This window comes from Oncorhynchus kisutch, linkage group LG8 (assembly GCF_002021735.2).
Source record: "Oncorhynchus kisutch isolate 150728-3 linkage group LG8, Okis_V2, whole genome shotgun sequence".
In the NCBI taxonomy this organism is placed as follows: domain Eukaryota; kingdom Metazoa; phylum Chordata; class Actinopteri; order Salmoniformes; family Salmonidae; genus Oncorhynchus; species Oncorhynchus kisutch.
In genome coordinates this window covers 72872957-72889921 of record NC_034181.2, presented here as the reverse complement: position 1 = coordinate 72889921, position 16965 = coordinate 72872957, and the positions used below count along the sequence as shown (strand labels likewise).

Below are 16965 nucleotides of genomic sequence, written 5' to 3'. Positions count from 1 at the left end.
CTTCAAAAGCTCTGAGCAGAGAGAGATGGAGAGACCTGTATTCATGACCTGAAGTTACTGTTAGCATATATAGAACCTAACAACTGGTAGGCCTACATACTCTGTTTCAGATAAGCATGAGCCTGAAGTCAGTTTCTGAACTAGGTTTAATTAATCAGTTTAGTCCACCGAAAATATTCTGTTAACAATGTCACTCTATATTTGGGGTGGTCAATAATATACAAATATTTTCCAGGTTTTTCTGCTTTATGATTTATCTACTGGATGCTAATCTGATTTATAGCAGAAAAAACATGCTATTTACAGTGGCAAGGAAAAGTATGTGGATTACCTGGATTTCTGCATAAATTGGTCCTAAAATGTTATCTGATCTTCATCTAAGCCACAACAGTAGACAAACACATTCTGCTTAAACTAATAACACACAAACAATTTTACGTTTTCATGTCTTTATTGAACACACCGTGTAAACATTCACAGTGCAGGGTGGGAAAAGTATGTGAAGCCTTGGATTTAATAACTGGTTGACCCTCCTTTTTGCAGCTATAACCTCACCCAAACATTTGCTGTAGTTGTGGATCAGACCTGCACAATGGTCAGGAGGAATTTTGGACCATTCCTCTTTACAAAACTGTTCCAATTCCGTAATATTCTTGGGATGTCTGGTGTGAACCGCTCGAGGTCATGCCACAGCATCTCAATCGGGTTGAGGTCAGGACTCTGACTGGGCCACTCCAGAAGGAGTATTTTCTTCTGTTGAAGCCAATCTGTTGTTGATTTACTTCTGTGCTTTTGGTCGTTGTCCTGTTGCATCATCCAACTTCTGTTGAGCTTCAGTTGGCGGACAGATAGCCTTACATTCTCCTGCAAAATGTCTTGATAAACTGTTGATGCTATCATTTACGGAAAAATGAGTGTAAGCTGTCCAGGCCCTGACGCAGCAAAGCACAAACCATGATGCTCCCGCCACCATACTTTACAGTTGAGATATGAAGTTTTGATGTTGGTGTGCTGTGCCTTTTTTTTCTCCACAAATAGTGTTGTGTGTTCCTTCCAATCAACTCAACTGTAGTTTCATCTGTCCACAGAATATGTTGCCAGTAATGTTTTTTTGGACAGCGGTGGCTTGTGGTGGTTCATTTCTTTACTATCAAATGAGGAGAGACAAACTTATCACACAAGTCAGAGTTGTACTTAAACCATATGATTTTTCAATGAATCCAGATAGGGTACGTAAATAAAAGCTGGAATATGAAACAGCATTTCCACTTCATACTGAACTTAACCTTTCATGGATGTTATCTGAAGGATATACTGTAGATGTGGAAATGCATACAGTTTAAGGTTAATCAGATGGAAATACGAAAGGTACAGAGAACACGTAATCCCTCTTAGTGAGTGCTGAATTGATTCTTAAAATAGAGCCAAGAAAATGTGAGTTCTAAAGAGAGAAAAACAGTGGTTAATCTAAAGATGGTGAAAAATAAGGACAGGAGAGAGAGGGATTCTATTTTTATCAAGACCAAACAGTGTGTATGCTTCCTTCACTAACAGTGTAGAGCCATCTGTGTGTTGTTAAGCATAAGGTATGAATCAAGGGACTCTCTCCATATGTTTGCTGCTGTACTGAATGAGCTCAAAGGCATCTTTTTGACATATTTGGAAGGATGTGGCTGAGATTGCAACGGGAAATATTCGGAGAAGTTCAAAGCTTCCGTGTCTTCTGTGTATAGCAGGGGCTGTTTGACTAGTGTCGGAGGGGAATATTTTCATCAGGATGTACACTCACTGAAGGAAGATGAATCATATACTTTGTATTGACGTCACTCCACTCATATGCACTGAGCTGTTTCTGGAGCTTTCATATTCAGTCATCTCAAAATGTTTTGGCATTATGAAGGTGATGAAAAAAGACTATAAATTAAATACTGAGCTTTAATAATAAATTATATTTTATAATAATACAATTGCTCAGAGAAAAATATTTTGTTTAACAAGTGATTAACCTCTCTGCGCACTGAACATAAATAGTCATATTAAACATTCATGAAAATACAAGTGTCTCACATGGTTCGAAAGCCTAGAATCTTGCTAATCCAACTGCGTTGTCAGATTTAAAAAGATTTATTGTGAAAGAATACGCTGCGATATTATGAGCACAGACCCCCATATCAAACTACTTATTCAACCAGCACTTGCGTAACAAAATCACAGATTGCATTGAAATAAATTGTTTACCTTTGAAGATGTTGCTCTGGTTGCAATCCCAATGCTCATTGTTACACAATGAATGGTCTTTTGTTTGGTTAAATCCATTTTTTATTGCCGAACACAAAACATTTTGTGAACTCTTATCTCGTTGAATTTCGTGTCATTCAATTTTCGACGTAACATCCAACGTAAAATAGACAGACTTTCCCTGACTTTATCCAGTCATGTTTGGTTTCCTTGCAATCAACTGTTTGTTTGTAACACAACCAAACTTGATGGGTCATTTTGCGGGACGTATTGACCCGGAAAAACCAATTGGAAGACAACAAGTGAGGAGCCCATTGTGCACCAATTATATGACCACTGTCTCGTTGATTGACTGTATTTTAACCCAATGACCACTGATCGTCTTGAAGTCTAGCTGGGTAGATAGCCAATGAGCAGAGGTAAATGGCAATATCCCATGGTTCTTTGTTGTAAGACGAACGCTGGCGTAAGGACCGTTCTTTCGCCATTGCCAATTCAACCGTGAAGGAGCGACGCTTATTACGCACAGCAGTATTTCGGTGACTTGCATCTTCAGCTGTTTATTTATCCAACATCATGGTGAATAAGTCAAGGAAAGCTAATTCTAAGACTAGATATACGAATGTAGAAACAATTTTAGAGGAAATTGATAGTGAAAGTGAGACAGATCTGCTTTTTGAAGACTCCATTAGCTCGCATAGCTTTGATTCTGAAACTGAGGCATATTTTTTGAAAGGAGAGGACATTGTTTTGGACTGGTAAGTTGCTCTCATGCTAATGCCGTTGTTTGAAATTAATATAAAATATTATTTGTGATTGTTTTTACATTTTAATTGTAATATATAAAGATGTACAGTGGGGCAAAAAAGTATTTAGTCAGCCACCAATTGTGCAAGTTCTCCCACTTAAAAAGATGAGAGGCCTGTAATTTTCATCATAGGTACACTTCAATTATGACAGACAAAATGAGAAGAAAAAAAATATCCAGAAAATCACATTGTAGGATTATTAATGAATTTATTTGCAAATTATGGTGGAAAATAAGTATTTGGTCACCTACAAACAAGCAAGATTTCTGGCTCTCACAGACCTGTAACTTCTTCTTTAAGAGGCTCCTCTGTCCTCCACTCATTACCTGTATTAATGGCACCTGTTTGAACTTGTTATCAGTATAAAAGACATCTGTCCACAACCTCAAACAGTCACACTCCAAACTCCACTCCACTCTCTAGGTTTCTTCCTAGGTTTTTGCCTTTATAGGGAGTTTTTCCTAGCCACCATGCTTACACCTGCATTGCTTGCTGTTTGGGGTTTTAGGCATGGGCTATATAAATACATTTGATTTGATAGAGGACTGAGGGTCTTCCAAATATTGAAAGTGTGTAAATAGTTACCCATGTTATTTTGTAAATGCATATATATATTTTTTTTCCATATTTTTTTATCTTCTTGGATATAGGGGGCGCTCTTTTAATTTTTGGATAAAAAAAACTTTCACGATATTATGGAGTTCATTTGGAAAAAAGTTTGGCGTTGTAATGACTGAATCTTCAGGTTTTTTTCTTAGCCAAACGTGATGAACAAAATGGAGCAATTTCTCCTACACAAATAATCTTTTTGGAAAAAATGAACATTTGCTATCTAACTGAGAGTCTCCTCATTGAAAACATCCGAAGATCTTCAAAGGTAAATGATTTTATTTGAATGCTTTTCTTGTTTTTGCGAAATTGTTGCCTGCTGAATGCTAGGCTTAATGCTATGCTAGCTATCAATACTCTTACACAAATGCTTGTGTAGCTATGGTTGAAAAAAATCTGAGATGACAGTGTTGTTAACAAAAGGCTAAGCTTGTGAGTGAATATATTTCTTTCATTTCATTTGCGATTTTCATGAATAGTTTACGTTGCGTTATGGTAATGAGCTTGAGGCTATGATTACGCTCCCGGATACGGGATTGCTCGACGCAAGAAGTTAATCAATAATCCCCAATTTCTTTTCTTTTCTTTTTCTCAAGTTTTTTTGGGGGGGCGGTGTGTGTGTCAGAATACCATTTTGGTGTTTTGTATATAGTTATTTGTTTCAAAATGTATACCTTCACCAATTTGGCCACTTGGGTACATTTGGGCTACTTGTGTGGGACACCTGGGTGACTTCATGATAAATGTCATGTAGCACACTCATTTTGGAAGTTCATTCTGAAACTTTGCACAAGTACGGTTGTCCTCATATTTTTCACTGAAATTGTCCCCATCATCCTATCTGAATGTTTGTTTTATCTTGTTCATTTTCAAAGATGATACAAAAATAAAAAACGTATGTTTTTTTTCATTGTTTTATCTAAACCAGATGTATTGTGTTACATTCAATTCACATTTACACAAACTTCAGAGTGTTTTCTTTCAAATGGTACCAAGAATATGCATATCCTTGGTTCTGTGCCTGAGCTACAGGCTGTTAGATTTGGGTATGTCTTCAGGCGGAAATTGCACAAAGTAGGGGGGTAGTAGCTCTAAGAGGATTTATTAAAGAAAATCTCAAAAAGATAGGTGTCGGAATCCTTGGCACCACCTGTTTTCAATAGTTTGTGAGGATAATGGCACTTAGCTTTCTTCTATAATGTTTTATGAGATTGGACCATTCCTCCATACAGAATGTTTTCAGGACATTGACATCCTTCGTCTGCGCTTATGGACTGCCCTCTTCAATATAAACCACAGGTTTTCAATGGGGTTCAAGTCACAGCCCCATAAAATCAAAGATCCACTACCATATTTTACAATAAGTATGAGGTTATTTTCCGCATACCTCTAGTGTGTGTGGCCGAAGAGTTCCATCTTCATCTCATCTGACCATAGCACCTGGTTCTAATCAAAGTGACAATGCCTCGGGTTCAATGCCTCGGGTTCAATGGTTTTAAAGTTCTTCATTGTTGCCCTAATAGTGATTAGTGGTATATTTGCTTTTTCAGCCATTATTTTGACCCCATTGCCTGATTTATGTTGTGTTGGGCATTGTGTTCCTCTCCAGCAGCCAGCCATACAGGGTGTGCTGTTTAGATGCATGGTCTGGAGCCCAGACTCAGTCACTGAGTTGGGGATTAAGACTACAGCTAAAGTCTGTCTGTGGAGATCAGTGGCCCAATCGCCACAGCACTAACACCATCTCTGCTCTATCTGGAAGGACTACTGCAGAGCTCTGACCACTAGAGTTTTATAGTTGAAAGGCATGTACTGGTAAATCCTGGAGTCTCTCTCACACAAAGAAAAAGTTATTTAATGAATAAAGTATTACATGTTTCTTTTGCCAACCTTGACATGGTATTGATAGATATCTAAGTGTTTACATATGCAGAGCAGAAAGTAACACTAAAAAAGTCACTACAGTAGAAAAGTTTTCCTTTGGCCCAGGAGCTAAGAATCAATAGACGAACTTGATCAAACAGTGAGCAGCGCATCAGGACAAGAACATGGATACAGTATTTCAATCAGCCATCTTTCACAAGCACTCTATGTGAGTAACCTGGATCAATACCACCCGGTCATGGCTGTGAATAGCCCCTGAAAGGGCCCCATGCCGGAGCGTTACTGGACATCTCTGTAATTGCCCGGCACCACTGGAGCAGCTTCCTCAGAGATGAGAGGAAGTGGGTTCCTGTGGTAAACAGATGTTGATAGGGTCCTGGGCTGTTACCAAAATGGCACTCTATTCCCTATATAGTGCACAAATTTTTGGAAAAAGCATATATAGTAGTAGTAGTAGTATACAAAACATAGCCAAAAGTAGTGCACTATATATAGGGAATAGGGTGCCATTCGAGACACAGCCCTGGTGAAAGGATCCTGGCTGGCTCTCTTACCGTGGTAGATGGTGCTCCTGTTGCTGCTGAGGTAAGACTCTACCAGGGGAGCCTGCTCCTCACACTGCTTGGTCCTGCGGGCACGAGACCGCCCGTCCACGTTGGACTGCACCATCAGAGGCTCCTGTCTCTTCTTCTTCTGCTTCTGCTCTAGGAGAGCTCGCTGAAACACACACACACACACCTCAATGGTGTTCAATTCTTCTGGTATTATTGACACATGCACACACTCACTCAAATATCTTCTAATAATGTATCATATATAATACATTAACATGGATAGACATTTTATAACACTAATGGTTTACCTTCTCACACACACTCTTTTACAACTAACCTTGTGGGGACACAAAATTCTGTCCCATTCAAATTAAATTTTTCCCTAACCCTAACCTAAGACTGTGTCCTTGAGAGAAGAAATGTGTCTGTGCGCTCTGGCCCTCCAATCACCTGAGCTACAGTAGATTAAAGATTGATTACTGGACAAACATGTGCATCTGCCCAGCTTGCAATCATGCCACAGTCCAGCATAAATTACATTTCTGCTTGTCTTCATACGATGAGCTACAGAACACCCTATCAAGGACAAGATCATTGGGACATGAGTTTGACCTCTGCCTGACTGTGTCTGATACATTTCGTTCACCTGTAGGTGGGTGACAGCCTTCATTTTTATGGTATTTTTTACAATTTCCTGAAGAGGAACCAGACTAGTTGACAGACGTGTCTTATAACAGTTCTATTTAATCTTTTAAATGCTTTGCAAGAAGAAATGATTTCTTTAATAATCTTGTTTACCTGATGGGATTTTGATAAACGCACATCACCACCAATCAAAATAAACGTTCTACCACAGTGACCATGTTATTTTTGGGAAGCGTATTTGATTCTGAGTTCGGACATAATAAAGTTTGTATGTGAAAATTCTAAGATGCATAATTTCCGAACTCATTTTACTCTCGCATTCACATTGAGGGAAGCTTGCGCTGCTGGTGCTGAAACATGCGCAGATCCAATATCAAATCAAATCAAATGTATTTATATAGCCCTTCGTACATCAGCTGATATCTCAAAGTGCTGTACAGAAACCCAGCCTAAAACCCCAAACAGCAAGCAATGCAGGTGTAGAAGCACGGTGGCTAGGAAAAACTCCCTAGAAAGGCCAATACCTAGGAAGAAACCTAGAGAGGAACCAGGCTATGTGGGGTGGCCAGTCCTCTTCTGGCTGTGCCGGGTGGAGATTATAACAGAATATGGCCAAGATGTTCAAATGTTCATAAATGACCAGCATGGTCGAATAATAATAAGGCAGAACAGTTAAAACTGGAGCAGCAGCACAGTCAGGTGGAAGTTGAAACTGGAGCAGCAGCATGGCCAGGTGGACTGGGGACAGCAAGGAGTCATCATGTCAGGTAGTCCTGGGGCATGGTCCTAGGGCTCAGGTCAGTTGAAACTGGAACAGCAGCATGGCCAGGTGGACTGGGGACAGCAAGGAGCCATCATGTCAGGTAGTCCTGGGGCATGGTCCTAGGGCTCAGGTCCTCCGAGAGAGAGAAAGAAAGAGAGAAGGAGAGAATTAGAGAACGCACACTTAGATTCACACAGGACACCGAATAGGACAGGAGAAGTACTCCAGATATAACAAACTGACCCCAGCCCTCCGACACATAAACTACTGCAGCATAAATACTGGAGGCTGAGACAGGAGGGGTCAGGAGACACTGTGGCCCCATCCGAGGACACCCCCGGACAGGGCCAAACAGGAAGGATATAACCCCACCCACTTTGCCAAAGCACAGCCCCCACACCACTAGAGGGATATCTTCAACCACCAACTTACCATCCTGAGACAAGGCTGAGTATAGCCCACAAAGATCTCCGCCACGGCACAACCCAAGGGGGGGGGCGCCAACCCAGACAGGATGACCACAACAGTGAATCAACCCACTCAGGTGACGCACCCCCTCCAGGGACGGCATGAGAGAGCCCCAGCAAGCCAGTGACTCAGCCCCTGTAATAGGGTTAGAGGCAGAGAATCCCAGTGGAAAGAGGGGAACCGGCCAATACACCACTGCAGTTGACGTAGCCTACGTCGGCTGACATAGCAGCGCAAGCCAATCACAGAATGTGACAACAAAACTGAAGTGAATCGTACAATCTGGCCAGGTGGATGTCAGTGGTGGAAAAAGTGGCCGATTGTCATACTTGAGTAAAAGTAAAGATAACTTAAAAGACAATTACTCAAGTAAAAGTGAAAGTCACCCAGTAAAATACTACTTGAGTGAGTAAAAGTCTAAAAGTATTTGGTTTTAAATATACTTAAGTATGAAACATAAATGTAATTGCTAAAATACACTTAAGTACCAAAAGTAAAAGTATAAATCATTTAAAATTCCTTATATTAAGCAAACCAGATGGCATGATTTTCTTGTATTTTGAATTTACACTCCAACATTTACACTCCAAAACGTAACTTACAAACGAAATATTTGTGTTTAGTGAGTCCGCCAGATCAGAGACAGTAGGGATGACCAGGGATGTTCTCTTGAAGTGCGTGAATTGGACCATTTTCCTGTCCTGCTAAGCATTCAAAATGTAACAAGTACTTTTGGGTGTCAGGGAAAATGTATGGAGTAAAAAGTACATTATTTTCTTTAGGAATGTAGTGGAGTAAAAGTTCTCAAAAATATAAACAGTAAAGTACAAATACCAAAAAATAAAAACTTAAGTAGTACTTTAAAGTATTTTTACTTTACACCACTGGTGGATATCAAGATTTTAATTTGGTAAAATCGCAGTGTGACATGTAATAATCATAAAAGACTGACGCCTATGTCCAGTGTGAGAAGGCCTTTAAATCACACGACTGACCAAAGATAAGCCTGAACCATCAGCTGCAGAAGTGACCAGTATATGAACTCTCTAACATGATTCACACACTGGCACACAAAAACCAAAAATTCATATAACCTCTTATTTTCTCACACAAATCCTTTATCCTTATCCGGTAGCTCAGTAGAATCTGTGTCTTTGCACAAATTCATTATCCTACTTTCACACTAAATAATTACTTTCCTTTTCCCACATGAGCCATTTTAATTTATGTCATAATCCTAATGAGCAGTCACAAACTTTTTAACATCCTGTAAAAGCCAGCTCTCCTGAGTTCACAGAGTGTTAGAGCTCCACACCCTCAGAGTTCAAAAACACAGAAAGCAAGAAGAGTTGCTTCAAACCTCTGCATAGCACAGTCTCAGAAGCACTTCAGAAGCACCAAAATAGAATGTCTTCTGCTTCTGTAATTAATGTTTCAGGACCACTGCCCCAATCTGTTTCTCCTCAGCTCTATCCCCCCTCTCTGGCAATGTGGAAATCTACATTAAGTATTACTACAGCTTGGGTATCCCTTCCATCCTGCTGCAGTCAGCAGTCATCTGAGATTATGTAAGTTTACAAACAAAGGGAGATCCCAAGGCTGGAAGCTCATCAAATATTGAGAGAATCCCAGATGAAGCAGGAACACCACTAGACTGTACTCTGCTGTACTGTTGTTTGCTGTACCAGTACAGAGTTCCCTTAATCTAAACCCATGTCTGTGTCCCAGTTCTCCACCCCTTTGCCTAAGTGGGCACTTGCACACTTTCTGTAATGAATCGAAAAGTATTTGATTGGTGTATCGTTTCCAAGATAGGAAGTGTGCAAGTGCACACTTTGGGAAAAGGGTGGAGAATTGGGATTGTGTCATTTAGCCCACCACTTCAGCCATGACCAGAACACAACGTCTCAGCACACTCTAGCAGTGAGTGTGGAGGAGGAGGAAGCCTGAACTAAGTTAACCAGGAGGAACCATGGGAGGAGCTGTCCAAAACAACACCAGTCACTGTACAGTGAAATAACCAACTAATAAGTTATCTCCTCTTCCTACTCTGCCTCTCTCTCCTCTCTCTCCACTAACAAGATGCTGTCCTTCTCTCATGCACAATGCCTGACAGTGCATGTACAGCCAGGAGGTTACCAAGAAATTCACAATTTGAAAAGCATGTGAGGTGAATAACCAACATGTGCCACCTTTTGGACCTAAAACAAAATTGTTACAGCATCAGGACTGGTTATGCAACTTGCTACAGTAACTCCTGACATTTCGATGAACAGACTTTACAGGATTGAAGCTGGATGTGGATGCTGCTTAAGGAATACTGTTGCTTGGGTACCTGTCTCGGTAATGCAGTATGAATATCCATACCCAATTTGATATTCAAGAACATACAAAATAAATTGTCAATATATTCACATAGTGTGGTGTCCCTGCTGAACAAACCATTGTTTGAACAATATTCAAACAATGGTTTGTTCAGCAGGGACACCACACTATGTGAAGAAAAACAGAGAATGGGTCTATCTTTCTTTTGCACAGAATATCTTGACAATTTATTTTGTATGTTCGTTATTTTTCATTTGTGGAAAAGCAGTACATTTAATATTATGTTCTTTAACAAACAATTCCTTTAAAACAGATCTACTCTGAGAATAAAATGCAAAAGTGTTACGGTAAAGTAGATGGAAGGTTGGTTTGAGCTTTCCAGGCTCAGGCTTTCCAGGCTCCTTAAGTACTATAGTAAGAACACACGATGGAGATCATACTGTCCATGTCATGCTGAACAACCTTACAATGCATTTCCACATACCTCATTGGGGGCGATGAAATAACAGAGCCCCATTCATTTTCAATGGAGGGAAGTGAACGAGGGGAACGTTGGGCAATACGAGCATGAACAGGGCGGGACCAAAGTTGGGGCAAGCTGAACTTTATGATAATACTTGGCGATATCGCAACGTTATGGACATATCAAAGCTCACTATAGCTTCCAGCCCCTACTGGATTGGCTGTTGATAACTAGCACTACCTAGCTTGCTTGCTAGCACCCACATGAGGGAGAAGCTAGAGTGGATAAACAAATTATTGTGTTATGTGGAAATCCCCTCTTAGCCTTAGATCCTTCTGTCTTCATATGCAAAGCAGCTGAGCAATAATGGTAATTATGTCCTCAGCTATTGAGTGACCAAGCCATGGGAGTTTCATGGATAATAGACTCACAGTAATGACAACCACATAACCAAAACCTCAAACTCAAGGCTCAAACCAATGCAACCAAAATCTATTTGACCAGTCTGTCCCATTACTGTAACATGACAAATGGTTTTGCACGAGGAACCTGGTCAATTCTGCAGAAAATCTACAGAGATAGACAGACAAACAGAACAGTCTGTAGCACACCAGACCCCTGGTCCAGACTATAATACTGTCTCCTCTCCTCTGTCACTAGAACCACACTGTGTGAACCCAACAGGAACTCCCTGAGTGAATACCAGCAGGCCACTGCAGCACTACAGTGATCAGGATGGTTCTTACGAAGCTACAAATACCTGGCCGGTCTTCAGTCAGCTGTTCATTTCACCCCAAAAAATATAACACATTTTTCTTTACGGTTTTAAAAGGTTATTTTATTTTCATGATGGTCTTCATCCATAACTGCACGGTTTTACAGTAGTTATGCCAGACCTAAGCACAATACAAATCAAATCAAACTTTGTCACATGCGCCGAATACAACAAGTGTAGACCTTACCGTGAAATGCTTACTTACAAGCCCTTAATCAACAGTGCAGTTCAAGAAGAGTTAAGAAAATATTTACCAAATTGATTAAAATAAAAAGTTATAATAAAAAAGTAACACAATAAGAATAACGAGGCTATATACCGGGGGCACTGGTACCGAGTCAGTGTGCAGGGCTACAGGTTAGTTGAGGTCATTTGTACATGTAGGTGGGGGTGAAGTGACTATGCATAGACAATAAACAGCGAGTAGCAGCAGTGTACAAAAAGGGAGGGGGGAGGTCAATGTAAATTGTCCAGTGGAAATTTTACTAATTGTTCAGCAGTCTTATGGCTTGGGGGTAGAAGTTGTTTAGGAGCCTCTTGGTCTTAGACTTGGCGCTCCTGCACCGCTTGCCGTGTGGTAGCAGAGAAAATAGTCTATAGTCTGGGTGACTGGAGTCTCTGACAATTTTATGGGCATTGCTCTGACACCGCCTATTATATAGGTCCTGGATGGCAGGAAGCTTGGCCCCAGTGATGTACTGGGCCATTCGCACTACACTCTGTAGTGCCTTACGGTCAGATGCCGAGCAGTTGCCATACCAGGCGGTGATGCAACCAGTCAAGATGCTCTCAATGGTGCAGCTGTAGAACCTTTTGAGGGTCTGGGGAGCCATGCCAAATCTTTTCAGTCTCCTGAGGGGGAAAAGGTTTTGTTGTGCCCTCTTCACGACTGTCTTGGTATGCATGGACCATGATAGTTCGTTGGTGATGTGGACACGAAACTCTCGACGCGCTCCACTACAGTTCCATCGATGTTAATGGGGGCCTGTTCTGCCTTTTCCTGTAGTCCACGATCAGCTCCTTAGTCTTGCTCACATTGAGGGAGAGGTTGTTGTCCTGGCACCACACTGCCAGGTCTCTGACCTCCCTATAGGCCGTCTCATCATTGTCAGTGATCAGGCCTACCACTGTTGTGTCATCAGCAAACTTAATGATTGTGTTGGAGTCGTGTTTGGCCATGCAGTCGTGAGTGAACAGGGAGTACAGGAGGGACTAAGTACACACCCCTGAGGGGCCCCAGTGTTAAGGATCAGCGTGGCAGACATGTTGTTAACTACTCTTACCCCGTGGGGGGCGTCCCGTCAGGAAGTCCAGGATCCAGTTGTAGATGGAGGTGTTTAGTCCCAGAGTCTTTAGCTTACTGATGAGCTTTGTGGGCACTATGGTGTTGAACTCTGAGCTGTAGTCAATGAACAGCATTCTCACATTGTTTTGTTCACATCGGCTACCGATAGCGTTATCACACAGTCATCCAGAACAGCTGGTGCTCTCGTGCATGCTTCAGTGTTGCTTGCCTCGAAGCGAGCATAAAAAAGGCATTTAGCTAATTTGGTAGGCTCACATCACTAGGCAGCTTGCATCTGGGTTTCCCTTTGTAGTCCATAATAGTTTTCAAGCTCTACCACATCCACCGAGCGTCAGAGCCGGTGTAGTAGGATTCAATCTTAATCCCGTATTGATGCTTTTGCTTGTTTGATTGTTCATCTGAGGGAATAGCGGGATTTCTCATAAGCGTCCGGATTAGTCTCCCGCTCTTTGAAAGTGGAAGCTCTAGCCTTTCGCTTGAAACGGATGTTGCCTGTAATCCATGGCTTCTGGTTGGGATATGTACGTACAGTCACTGTGGGTACGACGTCGTCGATGCACATATTGATGAAGCTGATGACTGGAGGTGGTGTACTCCTCAATGCCATGAGATGAATCCCGGAACATATTCCAGTCTGTGCTAGCAAAACAGTCCTGTAGTGTAGCATCCGCGTAATCTGACCACTACCGTATTGAGCGAGTCACCGGTTCTTCCTGCTTTAGTTTTTGCTTGTAAGCAGGAATCAGGAGGATAGTAAATTATGGTCAGATTTGCCAAATGGAGGGCGGGGAAGAGCTTTGTATGCATCCCTATGTGTGGAGTAAAGGTGGTCTAGGATTTGTTTTTCTCTGGTTGCACATGTGACATCCTGGTAAAAAAAAATATGGTAAAACTGATTTAAGTATGCCTGCATTAAAGTTCCCGGCCACTAAGAGCGCCACTTCTGGGTGAGCATTTTCTTCTTTGCTTATGCCCTTATAGAGTTTGTTGAGAGTGGTCTTAGTGCCAGCTTCGCTCTGTGGTGGTTAATAGACAGCTAGGAATAATATAGATGAGAACTCTCTTGGTAGATAGTGGGATCTACAGCTTATCATACGGTAATCTACCTCAGGCGAGCAATACCTCGAGACTTCTTTAATATTAGACATCGAGCACCAGCTTTTATTCACAAATAAACACACCCGGATGGCAGTGGGAGTTTACTCGCTCGCCTACGGATCTTCAGAAGGATGCCGACCTGCGGCCCCATTTCCTCCATCTTTTCTTCACACAAAAGGCGTGGATCTGGGCCTGTTCCAGTGAAAGCAAGATATCCTTCTCGTCAGACTCATTAAAGGAAAAAGCTTTTTCCAGTCCACGGTGAGTAATCACTGTTCTGATGTCCAGAAGTTATTTTCAGTCATAAGAGACGGTAGCAGCAACATTATGTACACAATAAGTAAAAAAATAATTGGCACAAAACGCAAAAAACTAAAACAGCACAATTGGTTGGGAGAATGTAAAACGTCAGCCCATAAATTACATCTTGCAGAAGTAAATTAATCCACAAACAGAAATATAATTTGATATACAGTGAGCTCCAAAAGTATTGGTACAGTGACAATTGTGTTGTTCTGGCTCTGTACTCCAACACAATGACTATGAGGTTAAAGTACAGACTGTCAGCTTTAATTTGAGGGTATTTGCATCCATATCAGATGAACCGTTTAGAAATTACATAACTTTTTGTACATAGTCCCCCCATTTTAGGTGACCAAAAGTATTGAGACCTGAATGAATCGTGAATAATGATGAGTGAGAAAGTTAGACGCACAATTTGTGCATCTGTTATTCACGATTCATTCAGGATTAGCCGCAATCATAGTAGCATTCACATTAATGTAGAAGTGTTTAGAAACATATTCTATTCTTATTTACAATAAAAGTGACTCCAAAATGACACAATACATTACTTACCATTAATTTCTATTGGGCACAACATAATCTGAAACAAAACCAAAACAAACAGCAAATGCATCCAAAAAATGTAGCATCACAATTTTGATGTAGTCATTGTGGGCTATGAAAATGGGACCACTTAACATTGTACTACTTTAATGCACATATGTGAATTTGTCCCAATAATGTACAAAAAGTGCTGTAATTTCTAAACGGTTCACACGATATGGATGAAAATACCCTCAAATTAATGCTGACAGTCAGCAGTTTAACCTCATAGTCATTGTATCATTTCAAATCCAAAGTGCTGGAGTACAAAGCAACAAAAAATGTGCAATTGTCCCTATATTGGTGTTTTCACGAATTTGATGACATAATCATCAAACCCATTCAAAGATTAGGGGATAGGACCCGTAAGAATGACATCACTTGCACATCATATAAGTGAAAGAGTTGTGCGATGTTCATTAAAATCACTCCCATGTTTATTAGATCACTTAACTTTACAATTAGCATCTCCAAACATTTCCTGACTTGTAATCCACTAAAAGTATTGCAGATTGATTTGTGCAAGCAGTATTGAGTAGTTGTTAAAGGAATTAAATAGCTCTATGTTTTAATACCCAATTAAAATTAAACACTGTCAATTCATAAGGATTTGTAATTCCCTTATTCTATAATAATAGACAGAGCCCAGTCTTAAAGTCAAACAGCAGAGTTTATTCACGAGATACAGTTTACCACAGGTTATAAACTGAAAATGACGTCATTAGTTCCAACACCAACCCGTGCCATCTCCGTTTCCAGTACAAAGGCTGTATTCTCAAGCCTTCCCACATCCGTCTCCCTAACAATTTAATATAATTTACGAGTCAAGGTTTTCTTGTGTAGATAAGCATTCTAGCAGGTCTGAAGATATAGTTAATGCATTGCTACCAAGGAACAGACAGTCATTGTTCTAAACTCTTGACCACATTCACACACATTATATTCAGTACTGGGATCAAGAAAGAAAACTCATACACATACAGAATAGTATTCTGATTAGTACATATACAGTAACATAATAGTATTCTGATTAGTACATATACAGTAACATAATAGTATTCTGATTAGTCAGTCCTGATTGAAATGTATACATAATTAGTCATCATTGATAAAAATTCCCTTAACAGTAGTGTTATCTTACAGTGGCTTGCGAAAGTATTCACCCCACTTGGCATTTTTCCTATTTTGTTGACTTACAACCTGGAATAAAAATTTATTTTTTTGGGGGGGGGGTTTGTGCCATTTGATTTACAGAACATGCCTACCACTTCAAAAAAGCAAAATATGTTTAAGCAATCTTTAAGTCATACCACAGATTCTCAATTGGATTGAGGTCTGTGCTTTGACTAGGTCATTCCAAGACATTTAAATGTTTCCCCTTAAACCACTCGAGTGTTGCTTTAGCAGTATGCTTAGGGTCATTGTCCTGCTGGAAGGGGAACCTACGTCCCAGTCTCAAATCTCTGGAAAACTGAAACAGGTTTCCCTCAAGGATTTCCCTGTATTTAGCGTCATGTATCATTTCTTAAATTCTGACCAACTTCCCAATTCCTGCCGATGAAAAACATCCACACAGCATGATGCTGCCACCAGTATGCTTCACTTTGGGGATGGTATTCTCGGGTGATGAGAGGTGTTGGGTTTGCCCCAGACATAGCGTTTTCCTTGATGGCCAAAAAGCTACCTTTTAATCTCATCTGACCAGGGTACCCTCTTCCATATGTTTGGGGAGTCTCCCACATTCCTTTTGGCGAATACCAAATGTGTTTGCTTATTTTTTTCATTAAGCAATGGCTTTTTTCTGGCCACTCTTCCATAAAGCCCAGCTCTGTGTCATGTACGGCTTAAAGAGGTCCTATGGACAGATACTCCAATCTCCGATGTGGAGCTTTGCAGCTCCGTCAGGGTTATTTTTGGTATCTTTGTTTCCTCTCTGATTAATGCCCTACTTTCCTGGTTCGTGAGTTTTGGTGGGCGGCCCTCTCTTGGCAGGTTTGTTGTGGTGCCGTATTCTTTCCATTTTTTAATAATGGATTTAATGGTGCTCCGTGGGATGTTCTGATATTTTTTAATAATCTAATCCTGATCTGTACTTCTCCACAACTTTGTCCCTGACCTGTTTGGAGAGCTCCTTGGCTCC

The 16965-nt window shown here is 40.8% G+C and overlaps 1 protein-coding gene across 4 annotated transcripts in view; it reads right to left on the bottom strand.

The window, feature by feature from the left end:
- The window catches only part of LOC109895221 (tubby protein-like), a 113403-nt gene that overhangs the window by 22863 nt on the left and 73575 nt on the right, over window positions 1–16965 (bottom strand). For all 4 annotated transcript variants that reach the window (XM_031831141.1, XM_031831143.1, XM_031831144.1 and 1 more), the window contains exon 3: window positions 6095–6257. In XM_031831141.1, coding sequence (XP_031687001.1) covers window positions 6095–6257 — 163 coding nt within the window. The remainder of the gene's footprint in view (window positions 1–6094; window positions 6258–16965) is intronic.